This window comes from Neofelis nebulosa, chromosome 16, assembly GCF_028018385.1.
Source record: "Neofelis nebulosa isolate mNeoNeb1 chromosome 16, mNeoNeb1.pri, whole genome shotgun sequence".
Lineage (NCBI taxonomy): Eukaryota > Metazoa > Chordata > Mammalia > Carnivora > Felidae > Neofelis > Neofelis nebulosa.
This window is the reverse complement of record NC_080797.1, coordinates 60263261-60287821: the sequence shown is the minus strand read 5'-3', so window position 1 is coordinate 60287821 and position 24561 is coordinate 60263261. Positions and strand designations below refer to the sequence as shown.

The following is a 24561-nucleotide window of genomic DNA, read 5'->3' as shown; positions in this document are numbered from 1 at the left end:
AACATGCACATGAGTAGGAGAGTAGGAGAGGGACAGAGAGAGAGGGAGAGAGAGAATCTCAAGCAGGTTCCTCACTGTCAGCGAGGAGCCCAACGGGGGGCTCAATCCCACGAACAGAGAGATCATGGCCTGAACCCAAAACAAGACTCAGAGGCTCAATTGACAAAGCCACCCAGGCACCCCTGATGTCTGAACCCCTCCGTGGGGGCTTTCTCCTCTGTACAAGGATGACAACTACTTTAATACCTACCTCCACCAGGCTGAGCAGAGGGCTCAGCAGAGCCGGACGTGGAGAAAGGGCTCCATAAACAGGAGCTATTTTTAGTAGGCACCTCTAACTCTGAGTGGCCTCTGCCCACCTGTCTTGGGTCACAAGACTGCTCCAGGTTCACATATGTCCCTACCCAATGTTGACTACACCAACAGGAGACAGACAAAACCCTCTGGCCAAGGTCGGTGGTCCGGGGAGTGGGTGAGCCCAAGGAGTGCCCCCCGCTGGCTGGCCCAAAGCAGGAGCTCAGAGACTTAAAGGTGGAGTGGGAGGTGGTCAGGGATGTGGGTCCCGCTTTAACAGGTCCCCATGGGAAAGAAAGCGAACGCAGGGTGGGGATGCCTACCGGGTACTGTCTGCTGCATCAGGGGACGGGGCCGCCTGTGGAAATGCGGAAATGTCTGTAGGAAACAAAAAGCAAACACAAAGCATGAGACCCCCTCCCTGCTGCCTCACGGACACGGTGCTTACCAAGTGCACGCAGCAGAACGGTGCCTCCCCGAGCAGCCAGCCCCTCCCAGTGCTGCACCTGTGAGCTCCAGGCCACTTCTCCTAAACCGGAACATGGACACAACCTCCACGGCACGTGGTTTTGCTCCCACAGCTCTGTGCGGGTATGCGATTGGGATTCCCCAGTCAACCCCAATTCCTTGTGGCCAAATGACCCCATATAAGCAAGCGGTAAAAGCAAACTGCATATTATTTACATGGGGGTCAGACTCTCCATCTTGGCTCAAAGGCAGTAGCTGGTGCAACAATCCTCTGAAGGCAATAAGACCCCTTCAGGGAGGCCAGCGGAGGCCCAGGGCAGGGCTTGCAGATGGCTCATTAGTGACACCTGGTGTCTGGCTCAGCTGCTGGAAATTTCTGGCACGAGCCAGAGGCCCTGCCCCCCCTTGACTTCCGGGTTTGGGCCGAGGGTGAAGCAGCTCTCAGGGGAGAGGAAGAAACGCACAGTCCACACCTCCTGGAACCCAAAGGTTGGGTAGGTGGGGCTGACCCTGAGCCTGGGGCTTTCCCAGTTTTAGCACTGAAAGTCCCACATCCGGGGGACACCAGACAGACGGTCACCCCAGTGTGGAACCCCAAAACCGTGGCTACTTCTGTGACCCTTCACTCCCTCCTCTTTTGTCAACAAAAGAAGGTGGCTGTGGCTGAGCTGTCAGCACCCTCTCCCTGCCTTCCAGGACAAAGAGCCCCCCAACTCAGCCATCAACGCCTCCCCCCACTTCAAGCTTTCTCTAAAGCTTTATCCAAGGCTACCTCTGAGGTCATCTGAATCGCCACATTCTGGGAGCTCACAGACCTGGAGAATCTGATAGAGGCTGTGGGCCTTCCTACCAGGGAAACGCACACATGCACCACTCCTGGGGGATCTGGGTCCTGGAAGCCTCGGCCAAGGGCCCCCCAAGATAACACTACCCTGTGTCCACAGACTACCCAGGGCAGCCTGACCTTCCCACCCCTCCAACACAGCTCAAATATTTCCACAGAAGATAACACGTGCATAGGGGATGTCTCCACACCGCACCCCAAGTGGGAGGGAACAGCGTCTCTGAGGCCTCATGCTTTTCCTTAAACATTTAGAGTGTATTTTGCGTTCTGCTCCAAAATGTGTCCATGTTTGTTTTTAACAGGTATATAGTCCCTCTCCTTCCCCAACATATCTTCAAGGCAAGATGGATCCTTCTGGAAAAAGAGCCATGTCTTCCCAATGCTTTTGAGGACTCCCCTGCACACTGGGCCTTGAGCTGGTAACCAGGGAGGCTCTTAGACGGGAGCCACAACAAAAATGGGTGTGAAACCACAGGGGCAGCTTGGAGAGCCTCCTGGGGCCAGTCCCAGGGCCCTGACCCCTGCCAGCCTGCTCACGCCCAGGCAAAGCCACACTAATAGTTCTGTAAGAACTTCACAAACGCTCCAAATCACTCCCCTAATGGAGCCGGGCTGGCAAACAGAAAAGCCTGGACTAACCAAAAGACCATGACGCCAAGACGGGCCTGTTTAACCTATGAGAAAAACAGCTACGGTCTTTGTCTAAACACAGAGAGACTTCATATGGCTAAATTAAGAATTAAAGTCGCAGATTACTTATATGAATGCTTGTCACCCTCAACTGGAGAAATAAGTACTAACCACAAAAACTCCTTGGGGGCATGAATATGGCCAAATGCGAAGGGTGGCACATAGTAGGTGTACAAAACAGTTTCTGTTGGAAGGGAATCAATCAGAAGAGATTGAAAGTTGTCGCCTTGAAAATTTCTAAAATAAAGCTGCATTCTACTTGATCGCCAGCAGATGGCGCCACGCAGCAACACTCAGGCAGGTGAAGCCCCAGCCAAGAGAAGGCGGCAGACTTTCCCCAAATTGTCTTCCCTTTCTGTAAGTAGTTTCCTCCTCACGGTGTAGGAGAAGATATTGTAACAGGTGCCCATAAGGCATCAGCAAGAAGGTCTGTCCCTCCCTTCTGCAAACTGGATTTCCACCACCTGTCAGTTGTGTGACCCCAGATAAGTTGCCTATAGTCTTTGTGCAACAGGCTGGACAGGATGGAGGCCAAGGTCCCTCCGGGCAAGTCACTGCCCCTGTGAAGGGCCCACCTCAAGCCTACCCACCCCGCTCCCTTTTCCCAGCTGTGATACAGTCAGCTCTCAAAATAGGTGCATGTGAGGCTCAGGCACCATGGAGGTACCCAGGGGAAGGTATGCCCAGGTGGGCTGAACACAGGGGCCACAGCAAGGGCCAGTTAGTGGAACCATGCAAAGGACTCACCTGGAAAGATAAACTGTTGTCTATGATGAATGAAGTAGGCAGCTTTAAACAGAAGAGGAGGTGAGTCACACACACAGAACAGCAAATGCAGCGAAGGAGGAGGGGGGGCCAGGCACGGGCTGCTTATGGGGTGGGGTGGGGCAGAACAGGGTGATCCATGCAGGAAGGAGAAAAGGAACTGAAAGGAAATGGGTGCTGGCAGGAGACCCCAGGAAGGGGCTTTCCCGGGAGGACTGGGGTTGGGAGCTCGTGGCCCCACTGCTGCAGAGACCTGGCTGACGGCATTCACCTCCCAGGCTCACTTCTCTGTGAAACGTGCGGGAGCCCAGAAGGGTGAAATACTGAAAAGGGAATTGTGCCGAGTGCAGAGGAATGGTCTCCACCCCCTTGGCCCCACATTCACCTCCAGAGGTGATGAGGCTTTAGCAAACTTTCTCACCATCCAAAACAGAACAAAAACCCACCTGTCTTCAGGGTCCCCCTGAAGGCGACGCGCTGGGGGTCTGGACTCTGACACAGCTGTCGTGTTGTAAAACAGGGGTACCGGGCAGCCTTTCCCCATAAACTGATTCGCTCCCCCACAGTGAAAGCTGAGCGGCTCTGACTGACCTCACAAAACGGGCTTTTTCTGTGGCTATTGTTTTTCAAACAGGCCCTTCCTTTTAGAAAAACCCAGACTAGGCGTTTAGCAAAAGACCAGTTTCAGAGCATAATGACGGAGCAGAATGGGAGAGGAGGTCATTCCAATGGGCCATCGCTCCACTCCTGGGGAGGGCGGGGTGGAGAGGGGTGTGCGCAGGATGATGCAGGACAGAGCCAGCCAGCCAGGTGTGTGTTAAGGCGAAGGCACAGGCAAAAGAGAAGGTTCTTACAAAATCTCGGTCTCCCAGCACCCCTAGAAGAAACCCCTGGTGAAACGGGCCCAGAGAGGCTGTCCGGCCTCCTGCAGGCTGCATGAGGGTCCCCCGGCACAGGAAAAGCTGTGCTTCTGTCCCCCCGGGCCTGGAGCCTCAAAGGCCAGGCCTGACCTGACCAGGCCCAGAGCAAACTGGAGTGTCCCAGTGGCTGCTGCCTCCTCTGGGCCTCTGCCATCCGAAATACGCGGAGGGCCAAGGCCAACTGCAAGGAGCTGCCAGGGTGGCCGAGGCCTAGGCTCATCCTGAAACAGGCGAGTGGGCCCCACTCTGCTTCTTGGAGATATGGGACACCCCAGGCCTGGCCGAGAGGAGGAAGACCCCGGCCCTACAGAGCCCGGGGTGGTGGCGGAGTCAGGGGTCAGCTCTAGCATGCACCTCCCCTGAGACTCAGTGTCCTCATCTGCACAGTGGGCATAACCTAACCCCAACTTCACAGGGTCTCTTACTTTATGGAAAAGGGAACAAAAGCTTCCCATTAAGTAGCTTATTCAGATCACGGAGCAGGTAAGCAGCAGAGTCTGGGGCCTTCTGGGCCTGCCTCCGCTCCCTGGGCTGCCTGCCATGCTTCCTGGGAGCTCAGCAGCCCTGAGTGAACAGTGCCCACGAGAGGCCACCCCACACACGGGACGGCAGCGTGGGCTTGTGTCAAGACCCCAGGCCTTGTGCCAGACAGACTTCGCTTTGATCCTGGCTCTCTCTCTCACATGGGCAAGCCACTTCCTCTGAGCCTCAGTGTCCCCATCTGTAACACGGGTACGGAAGCAGCACGTACATCAGAGCGCTCATCAGGTTTAAATACCAGAACGCACTTGAGTTTGGCACAGTGCCTGGCTCCCAGCAAATGCTCTTAGTGGCAGCAGCGTTTGACCTTGAGCCTGCTAGGGCGTGCCGAGAAGGGGTATCCCACCCCATCGTGAACGCACGCAAAGACCTGAGGGTGTGGTACCTGGGAAGTTGAACCTGCTGTCCCGCTGGCCGGGAGACGGGTTGGGGGGCGTCGTGGCACTGGATGGATTGGATGATGTCGGGAAGGGTGCCGGCGAGGAGGGCGTGGAGGACGTGGTGGAGGACGGGTTGCTGCTGGAGTCCAGGTGGTTCATGGCTGGAGGGTGCTCCTGCAGGACCAGAGACGTCAGAAGTGGGCAGGGACTGTCACTGCCCTACCCAGCCTGCTTCCCATCCCCCACGCTGGGGCCTTCCCCTCCCTGCCTAAAAACGAGGAGGTGCGCTCGGGGCATCCTGACTTTTTTTACCTCATATTTGAGGGGATGATGGCACAGAGAGTCCCTCACCTTAGTGCCCATCCCCTAGGCGACCCCTGCTCATGCTTCTTCAGCTCAAACATACTTTCCTTCCAGGAGCCTTTCCTGAGCCCAGCAAGGACCACACTCCTCCTCATGCTCCCATAAAAGTTAGCACTTTTCATCAGGGCACTTGAACTACAGTTTGTCAAGAGAAGACATCTGGGGTGGTTTTCTGCAGAATGTCCTTGTGTGTCCTGTGAAGGCAGGGACCCTATTCATCATACCCCCCAGTGCCTGGCTCTGAGCCAAGCACATAGCAGGGTTTTTTAAATGAATTAAATTCAGCCTCCAATAAGTGTTTATTTAGTGTGTGGTGCACAGTGGGGTCTGATAAATGCTCCCCTCACTCTTCTACAGACCTACTGGCTAGGACTGCCCAGTGGTTTGGGCCCTAGCAAGGTCAAAGGACCAGCTGAGAGAGGGCTACGGGGGAGTCAGCGTTAGGTGGGACCCTGGCCCCGACCCCTTTCCCAGACCCAAACTCCAATCCCTTGGTGGACAGGGTTGGAATTCCTTGGTCAAAAACATTGGGGCCAGGGTCACCCGGCTGGCTCAGCCAGGAGAACATGTGACTCTTGATCTCAAAGTTCTAAGTTCAAGCCTCATGTTGGAGGCAGAGATTACTTAAAAATAAATCTTAAAAAAAAAAAAAAAAAAAAAAAGTTGGGGCCAAGTTAGGTTAAATGCTCGGTTCATCAGGTTTTTCTTCTGCAGGCCCAAAGCATCTGGGGTGTCCAGAGCACTCCAGAAGCTTCCAAAGCTATGCAGGAGGCCTCACAGTCCAGGGACAGCGGCCACCACTTGGTGCCATACGTGGGATGGGGAGGGAGCTGGGTCCACCGAGGTCCCATCCTATTCCTCAGGGCCAGGCCGACCAGGGCAGGGGGAGGGACTACGAGGCAGACTGAATCTCAGCTCCCCCACTCAGCACCTGTGTGACTTCGTTCAAATCCCCCCACCTTTCCGAGCCACAGCGGTTCTCCATAAAATGGGGTATCAGCTGCTGCTTCACACGGTTTTTCACGTGTTCAGTGTTGGATATGAAGTTTTCCTCATGCCCACCGTGTGCCAGGCCCAGTGCAGGCATCAGGGAGCGGACAGGACCAAGATGATGGCCCAGCCCTCCAGAGCACCCCTCCGCTGGGGAGACAGGCCGTCAGCCAGGGGTCCCGGGCAAGCCCTCCCTGAGGGTTGAGTGCTGTAAACGCCGAGGAGGGGGTCTTGGGCAGAGGGAACGGTGGGCACTGAAGCCCCGCGGTGGGAATGGGCCGAGCCGGTGTGAGCCAGGGCGGCTGGAGAAGAGGGTGGAAAGACAGGCTGGCCCCTGAGAGATACACAGGCCAAACGCACGGCCCTCAGCACAGCGCCTCAGCACTCAGTAACGGTTAGCTCGTGTCATGGCCACAAACAGGGAAGGATGAGAGGCGGTCAGTGCCCTTGGTGACGTAAGAGAAGGCACCACCCAGAACTCTATGGGGCCGGGGCCAAGCAGGTGCGTGCAGAAGGGCTTCATGCAGGAGGAGGGGCCCTGAGTGGGTTCCGGAAGAACTGACAGGGGGAGAGCGAGGGGGTATGGGGACACGGTGCAAACAGGGGTGCACCAGGTATTGCCGGAGAGCACAGGGCAGACAAGAAAACAATGCTGGGGCCCGGCATCCCTCCTGAGGAAATGCGCCTAATCTGTGACAGGCTGGACAACACACGCTGCTCCTGACAAACGAGTTCATTGTCCCGTTACCCTCACAACACCCTGTGAACGAAGCATTATCATCCCCACTTTACAAACCAGGAAACTGAGGCTCAGAGAGGTACGGGAATTTGCCCAAGGTCACAGAAGCAAGGAAGGGGACTCATCGGGACTGGAGCTCAGGTCTGTGGTCCTTCACCCCCACACCCCTATTCCTAGAGGGAATGTCACGGGCGGGGAAAATGCAATGACAGGTGGAGGGAGGCAGGAGACAAGGACAGGCAAATAAGAGGTCACCCCTGAGGCAGTGGCCTCCCTTGTTGGACAAGGAGATGTGGCCACGGTCCCTCCAGAACAGCCCCCACCCCCCCCCCACCCCCCCACCCCCCCGCCATCCCAAGCTGCATCATCAGCCATGCCACCTGCTTCTCTTCTTTTTGTCCAAACCTCTACCTAGGCCGGCCCAAGCCACAGAAGGCAACCGTGGCCCTGGAGAAGCCAGTCATGTGACCCTCAGTCACATGAGGCAAGGCTTAGCTTAGCATGCTAAGTCCTGGTATGGGGCTAGGACACAACACACTTGAAAACCCACAGCCACACCCACAACAGCCTGGGGGGAGGCCACCGGCTGCACGGTCACCAGGGGGCTGCCATCAGAAGCCATCGTTAGCGCGGGCATCTTGCCGACACCACACACATCTGTGCCTGGACCGTGACAGGTCTGTTAGACTCTCGACAGTCTGTGTGGCTGCAGAGGGCACCTGTCTGTATTAGCAGAGAAGCCCAAGCCCAGGCTCTGAAAAACACAATCCACCTTCACATATTACTTTTGAAGGTATGTTCGCTGTACCCTGACTAAGGCCAGGCTTTGGGGCCGGGCGGCCACTGAGACTTCTGCTCTGGGCCTGCCCCTTGCTCACGGGGGGGCCCTGTGCTCAGTTTTGTCATCTGAAATGGAGCGAAAATCAGTATGTGATTTTTAGAACCATCGTGAGGACCAAAAGAAATACCAGTGGAAAAAGTTCCCAACTCATAGTAAGTGCTCGGGAAATGTTAGGTCAAAATAGAGGAAGCAGGTCGTGGGCACGTAACTACGATCTGGACATAAACGTGAAGTCTAGCACACGGTGAAAGATAGGATCCCTGAAGGCCACCCTCTGGTCCTGGACCCCAGATTTCATGCCCCCCTCCCGGCCGGATCTCTGCATTACAGGGAGGAGTCCAGGGCGAGAGGGGGGTTCTCCTGCCGCCCAGCGTACCTTCTTTGTCAGTGCTTTGGGGAGGGTTCCGAAATGGGGCTCAGCTGCTCTGTCCACCGGGTTGTTGATGTCCGAGGGGACGGATTCTGTCCTCCGAAGCCTAGGTTCTATTTAAAAAGAAAAGGGGGAACCATTAATAGAGAACAGACCGGGCTACAGAAGAGATTCCCCCCCAAATCCAGAAAGCGGAAAAGGGCAGAACACTCACGTGGAAGGAAGGATATTCTACAGGCAGGGGCTTCTTTTGTACACTTGTTGTGACACTTCAATCTGGTAAAAAAGGCAGGGTCAGTGCACGGAGGGTCACTCGGGGCTCCCAGGGCATCCACGGGGCCCTGAGCCTTGCCGGGCAGCTCTGTGCAACACCCATTCGTGACCGCCTCGATCGCCACAAATTCCTCAGCAAACATCAGCTCAAAAGTTTGGAACGTCCCACGTGGACAGTGTTAGCACGACCACGTTCCTGCTGTCATCTGCCTAATCCTCACAGCACACAGTTTAAATCACACCCATTTAAACGTTGTGGGTCCCACGTCTCTCCCTCTCCTCTCAAGAAAGGGAGACCCTCCACCCACATTCAGAAAGCTGAAGACAAATCTCAACTTACAAAACAAGAGAGAATCATAAGGAGGAGAATGTCTGCATTACCCAAGGATCCCAGAGATGCAAGGAGCGGTCCCTCCCGTTGCAGTCCAGCATGGGCCTCATGGTCAGACGGCCAGCATGGGCCAGAGTGCAAAGACCTCGACCCTCAGTTTGGTCTTACCTACCCTACCACTTCTCGGGGTTCTCTACAATCGTAGGGGAGCGCAGGGCTGAGAGGGCACTCTGTGCTCTCCGCATGAAAAGCATTACTTAAAAGGGAGCAGGAGGTCCCCAATTTAAAACCAGGAGCCACAGGAGACCTAGGCTGGGGGAAAGCTCTGGCGTCCTCTTGGTGGTCTGGGAGTCATGGGGAAAACACAATTTATCCAACTGACATGCATGAGACCCGTCGCCTCTGGTCTGGCAGGAGCCCAAATGCTTGTACTCCACACACTAGCTCGGAATCTTGGAGCAAGCCTGGTAGACAAAGAGGCCCGGAATCATCTTCCCAGTTGTAAAAATGAGGCCCAGAGAGGGCAAGCATCTTGCCCCAGGTCACAAAGCAATGGAGGGCAGTGATCTGGGAGCAAAGACTCCAGGCCCATCCTCCATAGGGTGAGGGTAGTTAGCAGAGAACATTCTGCACCCCCCACACTGCTCCCTATCCTTGTCCTTCTGGCCTACCGGAAAGCACAATGGTATGAAACAAGAAAGTGAGATCTGTACGCAATCTCCCTTAACTCTCTTCTGTGAATACCACTAGCCATCTCTGATTTTTCCCACTGCCTGTCCCCTTCTCCCCATCTTGTGTACTAAGGCTAAGGCTCAATTTTGTGTAAGGCTAAACTTCAGAACTCCTTCGAGTTTCCAGAAAGGCCTTCCCATTCCTCGCCGATGTTGTGCAAGGTAAAAAGGCCTGGAATTCTTTCTTCCTGGGTCTACCTGGCAAACTTCTGCTCATCCTTCAAAGCCCACCTCAAATTTGCCCTTCTTCTGGGAACGTCTTGCCTGATGCTTCCTTAATCTCCCTAGAAAAGGGCTGGTCGCACCATGGTGTGCCGAATGGGGTCACAGATAGACGTACGAACTCTCAAAGGAGTCCCCTTGCATTCTGACTTAACCTCAGGCCAACAACCGAGTAGTAGCACCGTTACTAAAGCGTGGGGTTTCCACCCTCTCCCACCGCTCCCACCCTCCGCCCCTCACCTGCAGTGTTTGCATTTCACTCCAAACATCATGCTCTTCTGGCACACGTGGCAGACCTGCGACAGCCAAGACTTGGTGGAGAACCTACAAGCGGTGGACACCGGAAAGCGTTCACGCGGCTGGGAGACCAGAGCCTGGACAGAGCGGGGCCCCGGGGGAGACCGGGAGACCGGGTTCCATCCCGGAGCCACCGGAACCCTGTCCCGGGGAGGGCAGGGACGCCCGGGGTCACTGCTCCCCCTGGGCATTCAGATTTTCCAGCCACAAAGTCCTCATTGGCCGACTCGTAAAGTGCGCAGCCAAGCGATTCCAGTCTTAGGAATTTATCCAACAGACACGCCCGCTGGTGTCAAAGGATATGCAGATAAGGTTACTCCCCGCAGCGTATTTGCGGCAGTAAAAGGCTACAAACGGGGGCGCTGTGGGTGGCTCGGTTGGTTGGGTGACTGACTCTTGATTTCAGCTCAGATCATGATCTCAAGGTTTGCGGGATCGAGTCCCGCGTCGGGTCCGCTTGGGATTCTCTCTCGCGCTCCTCTCTGTCCCTCTCCCACTTGCTCTCTCTCTCAAAATAAATAATAAGCAGACTTTAAAAAAAAAAAAAAAAGGCTATAAACAACCTATGCTGTTTAGTGTATCGGCGACTGACTGTGTACAGGCCGGTCCGATCACACAATGGGATGCCATGAGGCCAGAAAATAAGAAAGCTCTTTTTTGTGCAAATATGGAATGATCTCCAAATTATATTATCAGGGAAAAAGTACTACATGACCCCCATTTATATGAAATTCAAATACAGGGGCGCGTGAGTGGCTCAGTTGGTTGAGCGTCCGACTTCGGCTCAGGTCATGATCTCACAGTCCATGAGTTCGAGCCCCGCGTCGGGCTCTGGGCTGACAGCTCAGAGCCTGGAGCCTGTTTCGGATTCTGTGTCTCCCTCTCTCTCTGACCCTCCCCTGTTCCTACTGTCTCTGTCTCAAAAATAAATAAACGTTAAAAAAATTTAAAAACAAATTCAAATACAGAAAAAGTAACTTATGATGACAAATGAACAGTTGCCTCTGGGTGGTAGTGCTATCAAGGGCCAAAGGTCAATTCTGGGGGGGGCTGGAATGCTCTGAATCTTCACCTGTGTGGTACACATGGGTGTGTCCACCTGTAAAAATTTGTGCACTCAGCGCTATGGAAATGATGCCTCCGTTAAAAAAAATTTTTTTTAATATTTATTTTTGAAAGAGAGAGATACAGCATGAACAGGGGAGGGGCAGAGAGAGAGGGAGACACAGAATCCGAAGCAGGCTCCAGGCTCCGAGCCGGCAGCCCAGAGCCCGACGCGGGGCTCGAACTCACAAAACAAGATTATATACTGAACCCAAGTTGGACGTTTAACCAACTGAATCACCCAGGCACCCCCCTTTTTTAAAAAAAATTTTAACATTTATTTTTGTGAGAGAGAGAAAGCATGAATGGCTGGGGCAGAGAGAGAGCGAGACATAGAATCTGAAGACGCCTCCATTTTTGAAAGAAAAAAAAAGCAAAGGGTAGAACAGTGTCAATAATATACGTAGTATTTGGTGAAAACAGAAAAAGGAGGCCAAAAAATATACATATGTATTTGCTTCTATAAAAATTATCTCCAGCTGCCCAGATCTGCCTACAGGGGGACCTAGAAGGCTGGGGACAGCAGGAGAGGAATGTGTGCATAGCCACCCTTCTCTACCTCTTGAATTCTGAATGTATTTCAATCCAAAGTAAATCAAAACTTAAAAAATTTAAAACCCACAAAAGACAGACTGGAAGGAGGGATGGGGGTTGAGCAGGTGGTGTCCTCCGGAGAAAGTCTAAGGCGGTCCAGAGGGTGGGGAGGCCTAAGGGCGGAAAGAGCTCACTTTTTTTTTTTTTTGGAGGATTTTTCAAAGCATAGAGTATCATAGGAGCAACAGAACAAACAGCAACGGTATTTGGGGAAGGGTTTGTAATGCATCCATAAAACATGAGCTCACTCAATTCTTACAACTACCCCTGGGGAGTTAGGCGGGTCTGAGATTCTCAGTACACAGGCAAGGGAACCAGAGAGGTCAGGGGACTTTCCCGAGGCCACACACCGGGAAGCTACGCGGCAGGGTCTGGACCCCAGGGGCCTCAACATAGAGTGTGAGGGCTCCTCTGAGAGACCACTAGGGCAGAGAAGGAGAGAAAGAGCATGGGCTTTGGGGTCAGGCTGCACTGGAGAATCCTACCACCTATGGGCTGTGGGATGCCTCAGGGCCTCTGCAAATGCGGCCAACATGCGCACCTCGCAGGGACCTGGGGAGATCACATATGCGAATGCATAGTGCCCAGAGGGTTACAGTCTCCACCCAGACAAGATGGGTGCTTTCAGGGACGAGAACAAAGGCACCCATGTGCTTGAAGGGCCTTTTTTTTTTTTTTTTTAAGTTTTTTTAAAATTTATTTTGAGAGAGACAGAATCCCAAGCGGGCTCCATCTGCACTGCCAGCACAGAGCCCAACATGGGGCTTGAACTCACGAACTGTGAGACCATGGCCTGAGCTGAAATCAAGAGTCAGATGCTTAAAGGACTGAGACACCCAAGTGCCCCCCTACCCCATTAAGTGTCTTTTAGGGAGCCTTGATCCTGCCTCCCTGGGATCCACATACTCTCTCTGGGCTTTAATCTCCTCTCATGCCAAAAGCAGGGATTAGGGAGCAGCTCAGTGGTATCTGAGATGACCTCCACCAGGGAAATCATGAAAACAGGGCAAAATAGTGGTGAGGTCCGGGCCCAAGAAGAGACAAGTGCTAGGAAGGGGTGTGGGGTAAAAGCCTTCCCAGACCAGGGAAGAGCCACAGACAGCTTCCCCCTCCCCCCACAGGATTAGACCAAAACACTTTAGATCTTCTTAGAGAGGCCTGGAACACGGGTTTAAAAAAACCCAGAAGGTGGGGCAGTGACGTCACCAGGGTGGGGCAGCCTGGCAATATGAGACAAGGGGACTGCTGCTGCCCTAGCTGGAGGGCAGCTTCTGCTGCCCCAGGTGGAAGGAAGCGGCAGCCCGGGAAACACTCAGGGGCGAGCTGACACAGCCCACATCCTCTGTGAAGGCAGGTGCACCCAAGACAAAAGAAACAGCTGATCCCGGCGTGCCCCAGATCCTGGCCGACACGGGCCCCTCTCGGGCTAAGGCCTGTGCTTGTCCACCAAGTGCTCCCCGGTGCCGGACACGTGCAACCCAGGTGCACATCACCCCACTGTATCCTCATCACAGGACGGGGAGGAAGTCTTGTTTGCGGGGGGCAGGGGGAAACTGAGGCTCAGAGAGATTACTGGCGTGCAACCCACGGAGGCAGAATGGGTAGGGTTCTCGTCCTGTGCTGAGCGGTTCTCTCACATCCTGGGAGCCTTGGGTACAGATGAGGGAGGCCCTGGGACCTGCACTCAAAGGGCTTGTCCCGACTGTCAGCCAGGCCCTCTCGTCAGTGGTACTGTAGCGTCTGCGGATCAGCCCTGACGAGTCTCCGGGTGTCTGGGTGCCATCCAGGGGACACGATCCCTATCTTACTGGCAGCACGACCTCAGGCAAATTGCTCAGGCCCTCGGAGCCACAGCCGGGTCTCCACCTCTGGGCAAGAGTTCCAGGCTGGCCTCCCAGGCTGGACGGTAGCTCACACTCCCGGGGGAAATGAGAGGCTCTGCTAAGTTGCAAAGCTCTCAACAAGCGTGCCCTGCTGTGCTCACGGCAGGCTTTCGCAAGGGACGGCCAGAGCGCAGGCATCCCGAGGCACCGTTCTGCTGGTTGTCCGGGCTGGGGAGATGCCGTGCACACCTACTGTTGGTGCCACACACTAGCTCCACGAGTGTTGAGGCCAAGCCTTCCGGCCAGGCCACGTCACGGGCCCATCTCAGCCTATGCCAGCTCACACCAGCACCAGCGTGACTAGGAGTTGTAAGAAATCCAGACTGCTAAGCAGAGAACTTTAGGGATGGGGCCTGGGGTTTGGAGCTTCAAAGCTCCACGGGCTCTGATGCGTGGCTGGGTGTGGGCCCGACGCGATCCGGTGCTGGACCCACAGGAAGCTCTCGGCTCCTCCTCCGGGAGACTGTGAGCCTGTTTCTCCTGGGACCTGTGTTCTCCCTCAGCAGGGTGAGGAAGAGATACATGGAGGGGTCGGGGAGGACCCACAAGTCTATACGACCGCTGGTGACAGGCAGGGCTTCCAGGTGGGTGCAGGGCTATGTTCACAGAAGTGATGGACAGACCAGAGGCAAAGAGTCCCCAAGAAACAGGGATCAGGACAGACCGCAATGGGGAGCAACCCTTAGTGGGGGCACTGGTACATGCAGGTCTCAGCCCAGCTGTACCCCATCCCTGTTCCAGACTGTATGGACCTACCTGTGAGTCACCGACAGCCCGATGTCCCTTCGTACCATCTGTGGGGATCCGTACGGGAGATCTGCAGGGAAAGAGGCCAGGTCGAGCAGGCTGAGGAAGCTTGTGCCTAGGACCTTCTAGATCAGAAATCACAGGCCGGGTGGGTGCGGGGACTCACTGAATAGTAGATAAATGTTTCCCTGAACGTTCAAAACAAGGACAGGCCAGGTAGACCAGGGCAGCGTGGCTACCCTCATGCCCGGCCTTCTTCTCCTACGAACGTTGCTGCCTGGCCCCCACAGATGGTTCAGAAACCACCGCCGTGTGGCTTCTGGCTGCAGTGGAAGGCAGGCTTGAAGGGAGGGCTGCAGGCAGAGCAAAGCTGAGGACAGAAGTCTCCACCTACACCCCGTCCCACAAGAATCTACAGGTCACTGGCTTGCAAGGGCTTACTTCTGGTCACTTCCTACTTAGTGGGTAGGAGCTGTGCGGCCCTTGGCAGAGGATTTGAGACTGGTTAGCTATACAGCACATCTGGTACCCTTCCAGCCAGAAGCACCTGGAGACTTCTGCTCTGAGGACCACCAGTGCCTGATCTTGGCGGGTAGAGCAAGGACGACATGGAGTTTTACCATGCTCCCAGGTGGCCCAGCCCCACCAGCCGCTGGGGAAGTCTCAGGCAACGAGCCCTGAGATGAGCATTCTGTCTGCCTTCCCACGGGGCACCCTGGACTCTCCCTGTCCTAATCCTGGGCTTCCCCATCAGAATAGCATCCTTCCAGTGTTTACAGCATTACAGGTTGGGCATCAAGCAGCAGCAGGAAGCAACCACTCCATCCACAGGCAGCCCATGTGTCCCACTGCCCTCCTGCCCCTCCTCCACCCGTGCATCCCCTCTTCTCCCCTCCCCCACCCCCTCCCGCTTCTGCCCCCCTCCACCTGTGCATCCCCTCCCCCACCTGTGCACCCCCTCCCCTCCCCCACCCCCTCCTGCTTCTGTCCCCCCTCCACCTGTGCAACCCCCTCCTGCCCCTCCTCCACCTGTGCACCCCTTCCCCTCCCCCCTCCCGCTTCTGCCCCTCCTAAGCGCTGCCTATCTCCTCCTGGGGGTGGTTCTCAGAGACCTTGGATGGGCTTCAGGGGTTCTGGGAATCCTCTGGGCTAGGTAAGCAGAACTTTGTGGGCTTTTCCCTGGAAAGAAGGTCTAAACTTTTATCCAGTTATCAACAGGAACCATACCCCAGAAAGGTCAGGAACATGGCACTTGAGGGATCTCTAGCTGTCTCCTGTCCTTAGAGTCAGCAACATCCCTGCACCCCCTGTCCCCATGTGCTGGCCCGGCACACACCTCCTCCTCCCACACCAAGGGGAGTTTGATCAGGACCAAAAAGCCCTTTCCTGCTCCCTGATGATTCAGGAACCCACCATCACACCCCTCAGGGCTCTCTCTGGTACACCTGCCCTGGGGCTGACTTGTCCCAACTCCCTTCTGGGACCCCCTTCACTGTGAGCAGCCAAGGCCATCAAAGCATATGGGTCTAACAGGGGTTAGGCCGCCAACCTAAGAGAAACAGACTATGGAAAAATGAGATTTCAACCATGTATCTCTGAACACAACCCATGACCGACTTGTAATGAGCTGCGGTCGTAGGATAGGAGGGAGGGGAGACAGCACACGAGCTAGGCATCGACCGCCCCTGATCCAGACAAAATACTCACCCTGAACACCCTGCTCTGCCTCTGGCAAGCTGGGCAGGCAGTCTCCCTGCCGCGGTCCCTGCACTACAACAGCAGCCAGGAGGATGACAGGACCAGGCTGCCCTAGGGATGCAGGGGCTGGATCCTCCTCCAAGGTTCCGGGAGGCGCCCTGAAGTCTGCACCCGTGCCCTGGGGAAGGGGCCTCACTCCTTGCTCACCCCATGCCTCCCTGGTGGTCCCGCGGCCAGCTTCATCTTGGTGTAGCTGTGGCCTGCTACCCCTGCCTCATCACTAAGGCCCTGCTGACAGCTTCATCACTCTGCTTCGCCAGCTCAGGACGAAAGTCAGCTGCTATTTTGCTCAGGCAAGACCCAGACGTCTCTGCATTTCCACTGCGCCAATTAAAAGACTCCGGAGGCATGGCTGGTGCCCTCTGCTCTGACTCAGGAGAGAAGCCCTACAGCACAGCCATGTGCAAGGACCTGCTCCCACCCTGCAGGTGGAGGGGCAGGAAAAACGATCTGGGGCTGCCCGGGCTTCTTCCTCCCCTCCCAAAGGGGCATTTCTATCCGCGTCCCCCAATCTCTCGGGGCTGCATTCAGAGCCAAGCCACATTATTGCCCCTGGGGTTATTCCTCTCCCAAAGTGGGGGGTCCCCTGACATCAGCTGGGTTCTGAGGACGGCTAACATCCACTTGCTACCAGACAGATGGAATGTCCCTCTGGGCTACCAAAGCGGCTCAGCAGACAAGGCTCCCTGCCAGAGGTCACCTGTGGGGATGGCAGGGTGCAGATGGGGCCTGAGGAGGAACTGCCCACAGCCCATGGCAACGTCAAGGTCCCTGCTTCGCAGAGAGCAGCTCCTGGCTGGGCTGAGACCACCTCGCGACATCCTAAGGCCACCTGTCCTAGAGCTATCTCCTGGGGTGGTTCCCAGCACCTCTGCTTCTGGGTGGTAGAAAGGCTGACTGGACTGAGAGAGGGCCAAAGAAATCCACCCCTGACGGGGACAGCAGCACAAACACAGCTCCCGGGTGGCAGAGGGGACGAAAATGAATCACTCTTACCAAACCTGCAGGAGACAAAAAAGAGAAAAAGTGGGATGATGTCACCGTGCTGGCTCAGTGTGTTCCCCAGAACGTCACTCACCGGGAGGGAGCGGGCAACGTCCTCAGGTAAGGACATTGAGCCCCTGGGGCATGGGGCCAGACTATGGGCAGGGTTCCTCGATGGGAAGGGCTAGAAGTGCCCTCCCTGGGCCCCCCTGTGGGCACAGAAGTTACTCCTGCGCTCCCACGCTGCACGCTCGTCTATCAGCTTATCTACGCCTCGCCAGCCCCGCAGCACCGTATGGTGTGCTCCGTTTCACAACTGAGGAAACAGGCTCACGGTCTCTGAGATCACCTCCCGCAAGCGGGGACACCCCGGGTGTCCAGAGCCCTGCAGGGAGGGGTGCTCAGGGTTGAGGCAGGAGAAGGGGAAGTGGCTGGAGTAGGAGGGCGAGGAGAACAGAAAGGGGTCCCCAAGGAGGGCCAGGTGGAACGTGTCCTGAGCAAGCTCGTCCCAGGGGCTGCCGCTGGCCCAGCGACAAAGAAAGCTGGGGAAGACGCAGGCCACCCGGGCCGCCCTATGGGCTTCGCTGAGTGTCCACAGTGCTAGTTCTAGTGGCCCTGTGTGGACTCGACTCAGAATCCCAGGGTGACGCCCAGCTCACCAGCTATGGGATGTGAGTGGCGCCATCTCCCTGAGGCTCCGTTCTGTGCCCAGAGCCCTCCGGATGCTCCTCTCAGGGGAAAATGAGACACAGATGCACTGGGTTTACCCACCGAGATGCCCTCTGATGACCCACTTCCATGTGTCCACATGGTAATCATACTGGGCTCTTTGGGAGAAGAGGATCCAGAAGGGGCGGAAGGCTGCAGTCCCTTCTGGGGAGGGGGCAGGGGACCAGGCCCCAGCAGGATGGGCTGACCGGGGGTGTCTGGGTGGGTCACAGCATGCATTCTTCTCCTTGGGTGACATACTCAAAACCATCAGAGATGTCCGGGGCCCATCCCATAAGGGACGCAAGACAGCCTTCACTGGACAGGGGGAGCCAGCCCACCCAAGACCAGAAAAGGAGAGCACACGTCAGGAAAAAAAGCCTGCACCCAGAGGTACAGGAAGGTAGGAGGCACCCAGAGAAAGCTCCCTCCTTCCCCTCTGCCCCGCCCACAAGGGTACACTGACAAGGGCAATTTTTGTAATAGCCAAACTGACAATGACCTGAAGGTCGTCCTTCAGGGGGGAAGAGTTAAACTATACAATGAAATGATACGAAAAAGTTAAAAAGATGAGGTAGCTTGAATAACTATAGGTATACACAAAAGCGATAACCTGGTTAGCTCTGAAAGGGGAATGGGGGTGGCCAAGGAAAAATGGTGGGGTAACTTCACACTGTCTACCCTACAGTGACAAACAACATGTGCTACAAAGTGTCTGCATCTTGGACCACGTGACACTTAGTACCTATTTAAGCATATAAATTAAGAAAATGTTTTACAGAAAGAGTAAAGTACTTTAAGATGTGGGAACATGACATTCTCAAAGATAACAAGTTAAAAAAAAACTAGGTTATAGAACAGAGCACATAGTATTTGATAATCATCAGAGATTTCAGCCAGATATTCTAGTTCTCTCCATTTGGGCACATGGGAGAACTAACATTGCTTGGTTGCTTTGTTTGAGTAGGGTCACAAATGGTTAGTGGAACTTGTAGGAAAAGAGCATTTAACTGTTAGTGTTTAACGTGTAAAATTCTTTCTTCCTCTGCCCTAGTGGAACGTTCCTGACAATGACCCAGAAAGTGGCTGTTCTGTCAGCCTGGGATCTAGAATGAGGCCAACCCATGATGGACAGGTAGCATAAGCAAGAAAGAAATCTTTGTTGTTTTAAGATGTACAGAGCTAGGGGCTATTTGTTACTGCAGCATAACCCGGTCTATCCTGACTGATACATGGCACCGTGTGTGTGTGTGTGTGTGTGTCCGTCCGTCCATATCCAGAATAACCTAGCAGGATTCAGTCCCCACTGTTAACGTAGCCCAGAGAGTGGACTTTGCACGCTTCCATGTTGACTTTATTTGTCCTTTTAAAATAAAGCCTGTGTTACCTTTGTAACAAGAAAGCCGTAGGCAGAACTGGCAAACTGAGCCCCAGCCTGGCAGGAACACTCACCTCATTGGGGAGACCTCGTCAATGCGGTTCCCCAGCTGAGACTCATGGGACTTGCTCCGGGTGAGCGTGGGGAAGCTGGGCAGCAGCTGAAAGACCTTGCGGCTGGGCGGGGGCGGCGTCCGCGGTGGCTTCAGCTTGGTGTGCCTTCGCAGCTGGGGCGTGGTCGGCGGGGTGATGAAGCTGTGCAGGGCGCGGGGGGTCAGCCGGCCGCTGGCGTGCAGGGGGATACAGGTGTCCGTGAGGCCCTCGCAGGGGCCTGGGGTCGGGGAGTCCGAGGTGGGCAGAGCCGACACGGAGACGGAGCGTGGGCCCTGGGCACCGCTGCCCATTCTGCCCAGCTGGGTGCTCCCTGGGGGCCAGGGCGGGCCGGCTGGCAGGAGGGTGTCTGCAGAAGGCCCCGAGCCACTTTCCCGCCGGGCGTCCAATGAACTCCAGCCTGAGTCATCTTTGTGCTCCCCTCCTGTGGGCCAAGAAGTCGAGTCACAGATGACTGGAGCTAGAGAGATTTACAGGTGAGGTGGCCGGGGCCCAGAGAGGGTAACACCTTGTCCAATGCTGCACAGTTCCTTACCAGAAGGCTTCAGCTACCAGCCTTCGTAAAGGCCTTCTCATGCACACATGTCATTGCCCGTGTTATCTGTGACTCAAGGGCATCAGCACAGATGTTACTGTCCCCATTTTATAGAGAGGAAATGAGGCCCAGAGAGAGAATGGCTTGTCCAGGGTTCTTGCTGGCAAGTCTGTGGGGAGTAAGCCAGGACACCCAACCCAAAAATGGGTGACCTCAGAGAGGGAAGTGGTAACTGATCTTTAAGAGTCAGGAAGGGGAAGCTGGAATGTGTGAAAGGGATAACTCTATGCCAAGTAAATTCAGGGGCGCCTGGGTGGCTTAGTTGATTAAGCGTCCGATTTCGGCTCAGGTCATGATGTCACAGTCCGTGGGTTCGAGCCCTGTGTCGGGCTCTGTGCTGACAGCTCAGAACCCGGAGTCTGGTTCAGATTCTGTGTCTCCCTCTCTCTCTGCCCCTCCATGGCTCACACTCTGTCTCTCTCTCAAAAATAAAATACTAAACATCAAAAAATTTTTTAAAGGAAAAAAAAATTCAAACATCAGGAAAGGGGTGTCCCAACCTTCAATAGTAATCTTCCCTGGGAATTTGCTGGGAAAGAGATCCAATGAGGAAAGGGTCAATAGCCACTTCTTTCTGAGAGGCTGTCCTTTTGGCCGCCCACACAGTTGGCCCCGGAGACCTTGGGGCTCTGTGCAGTTCCAGCTCAATGGCACAGTCTGTCTGTTCGTTCAAGCACATGCTGGACGTCAAGGCATGAAAAAGACATTCACTGTGCTTGAAGGGTCCAAAGAGGGGGACAGCAGTGTGCTGAGACAGAGCTGTCTGGGCACTGAGGGAATATGAGGAGGAGAACCCTAAAGAGCCCGGAGGGCTTCCCAGAGGAGGAGGAGGAGCCTGGGCTGAGCCAGCTAGAGAAGAAGTTCACTGAAGCAGGTGTACTGGGCAGAGGGAACAGCACGTGCAAAGGCAGGGAACACACGGCACCTTCTGGGAACTACAGAGTTCCCTGTGCCTTGAGAGGTCAGGACAAGCCAGGGAGAAGCAAGAGATGAGGTCGGAGGGTCAGTCCCCCCTGGGGCCAGCTCAGGAGGGGTCTCGGAGGGCTCGCTAAGGACTCTAGGTTTGTGCTTACAGGGGATGAGGAGACTCCAGAGGGTTGGGGGCAGAGAGAAAGGAGCCCATAATCAGACACCCTGCTGCGGGGAAGGAAAAGACACCTGCCTCCAGTGAGTGGAAAGTACAGGAAGGCAGATTTCGACTCCAGACAAAATGAACTTCCACACTGGAGTTATTTTACTTTGTGCTTTGTACCCTGACTCAGGCAGGGCCACGTGAGGCCGCGGAGATTCAGAGAGGCCACACGCACGGCCGAGGTCAGGCAGCCCTCGATCCCGACCGCAGCACTAGGCCTCCTCCCACGAGGCCGTCCATTCTGAATAACCTACAAATCCGGCCCAGCCTTGCGAGGTAAAGAGCTCTCGGTCATCAGAGGTGCCCAAGCCCACGCGGCCATTTATCTGGCACAGTGGAGGGAAGCGACCTTCGAGACTCTCAGGGTTTCTTGTACATTCCCTCCGTCTTCAAGGACCCTTCCTCCTACCTCACTACATGGTGACTTTCTCTTCATGAATCAACTCGGCAGAGTGAGATACTCGGCCTGTGTGCTCCTTGTGTTTGCTCCCGGAGAACCGTAGTCAGGACTTACGCTGTAACTTACACAGTGGCCTACGGGAGGCGCTGGCATGCCTGTCACTGAAGGGATGAAAAAATGGCCAAGTCCGCCACCCAAGGAAACAAGCCCCAAATTCTTCAGTTTGCCATTTTTTAAATAATTTTTTTTTAACTTTTTAACTTATTTTTTGAGAGAGAGCGGGAGCAGGGTAGGGGCAGAGAGAGGGAGACAGAGGATCCGAAGTGGGCCCTGCACAGACTGGCTGAGAACAGCAAGCCTGATGCGGGGCTGGAACTCAGAGACCGCAAGATCATGACTGGAGCCAAAGTCTGATGTTCAACTGACTGAGCCACCCAGACATCACCGCCCTTTTTCTTTTTTTTAATGTGAAAGAGAGAGGGGGTGGGGGGAGAGGAACAGAGGAAAAGAAAGAGAGAATCTTAAGCAGGCTGCATGCTCGGCATGGAGCCCGACATGGGGCTTGATCCCATGACCCTGGGATCATGACCTGAGCCACAAGTAAGAGTTGGATGCTCAACTGACTAAGCCATCCAGGTGGTCCTAATTTACCCATTTTTAATCACCGCTGCTTTGGGCCAGCTCAGGGATGGCAAATGGGTCTTGATATGCATGCCAACGCCAGTTAACCAGCAGCGGCTCTTGAGAAGGACTCCGGAGTCACTCAGCAGGAAGAACCTGGGTGTGATTAGCAATGTGAGCTACGGACAAAGGATAGGAAGTATCAGCAGGAATGATCTCCCCTGTTCATCAGCCTCTGGCACAGAGAACCATCCTTCACTCACCTTTCTTAAGACCAGTGACCACAAGGCAAGTGGCTTCAACATTTTCTCGGACTCCTCAAGCCTAATACTGAAAAGAACACTAATATATGCCAGGCTCTGGTCGAAGCACTCGACCTTAACTCAGTTCCTCCTCACAACGCTATGAGAGAATGTTGTTATTACCTCCATTGCACAGATGAGGAAACTGAGGCACGGTGGGCTTAAGAAACAGACCAAGGTCCCACGGATTCTAAGAGCGCTGAGCCCAGGCAGGCAGAATCCACAGTCCACCTTTATGGCAGCTAGACTGTTCTAGGTGCAATCAAGACTGATCGCATGATCTGAGACACTGGGCATTCGTGGTATCCACCTAGGCCCCAGAAGATTCCCTGGAGGTTTGGCCACCACTGGGCAGACCCACCGGGGTGAGGTGGGGCCAGGACCCTCTTGGGGACGTAGCGGTACCACAGCTGAAACCAGACGAGAAGGACACGGAAAAGACCCCCTCCTCCCCATAGGCCTCCTCCGGGGCATGGTAGAAAAAGCACCCTCTGAGGAAGAAACCCGAGTTCGAAGCCCAGCCCTGCCGCGTGCCAGCTGTGGGACCCTGGACAATTCACCCAATGCTTCTGAGGGTCTAGCTACAACAGGCACTTACCACCACCGCTGAGAAGGGTGTCGCCACACACACGTCAAGTGCCTGACTTAATAAATTTAGTGCCTGATGAGTCAGTGGTCTCCCTATCTTGGCACCCAGGATGGGCAGACAGGAACCTTCCTAATACAAATGGGTCACCATCCCTCAACGGCTGGTGCCTCCACAGTTCTTTACCATTTGGGCACAGGGAGGGAAGGCTGACGAGTCACCCCACGGTCCCAACTTGGGTACCAAGTTGTTCTACATTTCCGCAACTTGGAAACAACCCTGCTGCCAACGAAGACTGAGGCTGGAATTCTGGCTCTGCCACCGACTGCTGTGTGTCCGTGGCTAAGCCTTTGCCTTCTCTGGGCTCAGTCCCCTCTGTGAGTGGGGACGTGAACGCAGGCTATGTCTCTCTCACGTTTATTCTTTGGCACGTGCTGGGAGGCCTGGTACGTGGAGGTCTTCTGAACCGAGTAAAGCTCTCCACGCTAGGCTCTGTGTCAGAGGAGGACTCGGTATAATGGGGCCGAGACAGAAATCAAGCCCAGTCCCCTCTGGGGGGAAAAGAAAAATCGAGCAGAATATAAACTTCAGTACCTTCCTTGAGCCTCAGGGAGCCAGAAATAAGACAGGTGGCCCCGACAATTAGAAACGGGGCTAATTCCATTCATTAGGCTCACTTTAAAGCCTTACTGGTGTGGTAGTGAGCATGTTAAGTCACAGTGTTTGAAGTTGTTTCCAAGGCAAGATTTAGAAAGCCCGCAAATAACTCTCAAGGAACTCATCGTAATACCAGGATTACCCACTTTGCCTGGAGTGGCCACGTCCACACTCACAGCTGAAACACCATAGTTTCTCTCATCTGAGCACACAGCCCCGCAGCCAATGGGGGCAGGAGAAGGCACGGGGCAGGCTGGGGGTGAGCTCGGGGTGCCGAGGGGGCTGGAATGCAGGGAGCCACTGGGGGTTCCGAGCCCAACAGACGTGCTCAGAAGAGGGAAAATCGCACAGGGCTCACCCAGTGGACCAGTGTGGGGTCTCTAACGATGTGCAAAAGCTTCCCTGGGTTCATACTAGGCTCAGCAGGAGGGATGCAAACCCTCTATCGCAGGTCAGGTCAAGCACACACTCTCTGTCTGGCCTTTCCAAGTTGCCTCAGAAACCCTGGGCCACGCTTGCCCCACCCCCATCACTGGCCTCAGCAAAGGCAGGGGCCCCAGGGAACCAGGACAGGCCTGGGGAGGGAAGGCTGGCGTTCAAGCCCAGGCAGAGGGACAGGGAGCCGATGGGGCTGGCCTTAGCACCGGGGAGGCCGGTCCTACCTACCCAGACCTGTCACTTTCCGCAGGCAGGCGAGGGCGTACTGCAGGCGGCCACACTCCTCGGCGTTGGCCCCGTAGCGCCGCAGCGTCTCCTTCACCTTGACTTCGTTCATGTCCAGCAGGGCATCCAGTGTGAGCTCGTTGAGGATCTCCTGAGAAAGCACAGAAAAGACCGGCAGAGAGCCGGTGAGCAGTCAGGCCAGCCCTGGAGCCCTCTTCATCCTCCCCGTGGCCAGGGCTGGGCTCCCCTGCTGAGTGGCAGGGGCCAGGTGCTGGCGGGTC

At 55.2% G+C, this 24561-nt stretch overlaps 1 protein-coding gene across 3 annotated transcripts in view; it reads right to left on the bottom strand.

The window, feature by feature from the left end:
* Window positions 1–24561, bottom strand: part of KSR1 (kinase suppressor of ras 1) — a 163871-nt gene that overhangs the window by 23780 nt on the left and 115530 nt on the right. For 2 of the 3 annotated variants that reach the window (XM_058703863.1, XM_058703864.1), the window contains exons 3-12: window positions 24284–24431; window positions 19289–19748; window positions 17141–17145; window positions 14396–14456; window positions 10002–10085; window positions 8419–8480; window positions 8211–8317; window positions 4907–5075; window positions 3044–3085; window positions 618–672 (exon numbers count right to left, since the gene is read on the bottom strand). In XM_058703863.1, the coding sequence (XP_058559846.1) occupies window positions 618–672; window positions 3044–3085; window positions 4907–5075; window positions 8211–8317; window positions 8419–8480; window positions 10002–10085; window positions 14396–14456; window positions 17141–17145; window positions 19289–19748; window positions 24284–24431 (1193 nt within the window). The remainder of the gene's footprint in view (window positions 1–617; window positions 673–3043; window positions 3086–4906; window positions 5076–8210; window positions 8318–8418; window positions 8481–10001; window positions 10086–14395; window positions 14457–17140; window positions 17146–19288; window positions 19749–24283; window positions 24432–24561) is intronic. The other variant, XM_058703865.1, reaches the window with a different exon arrangement.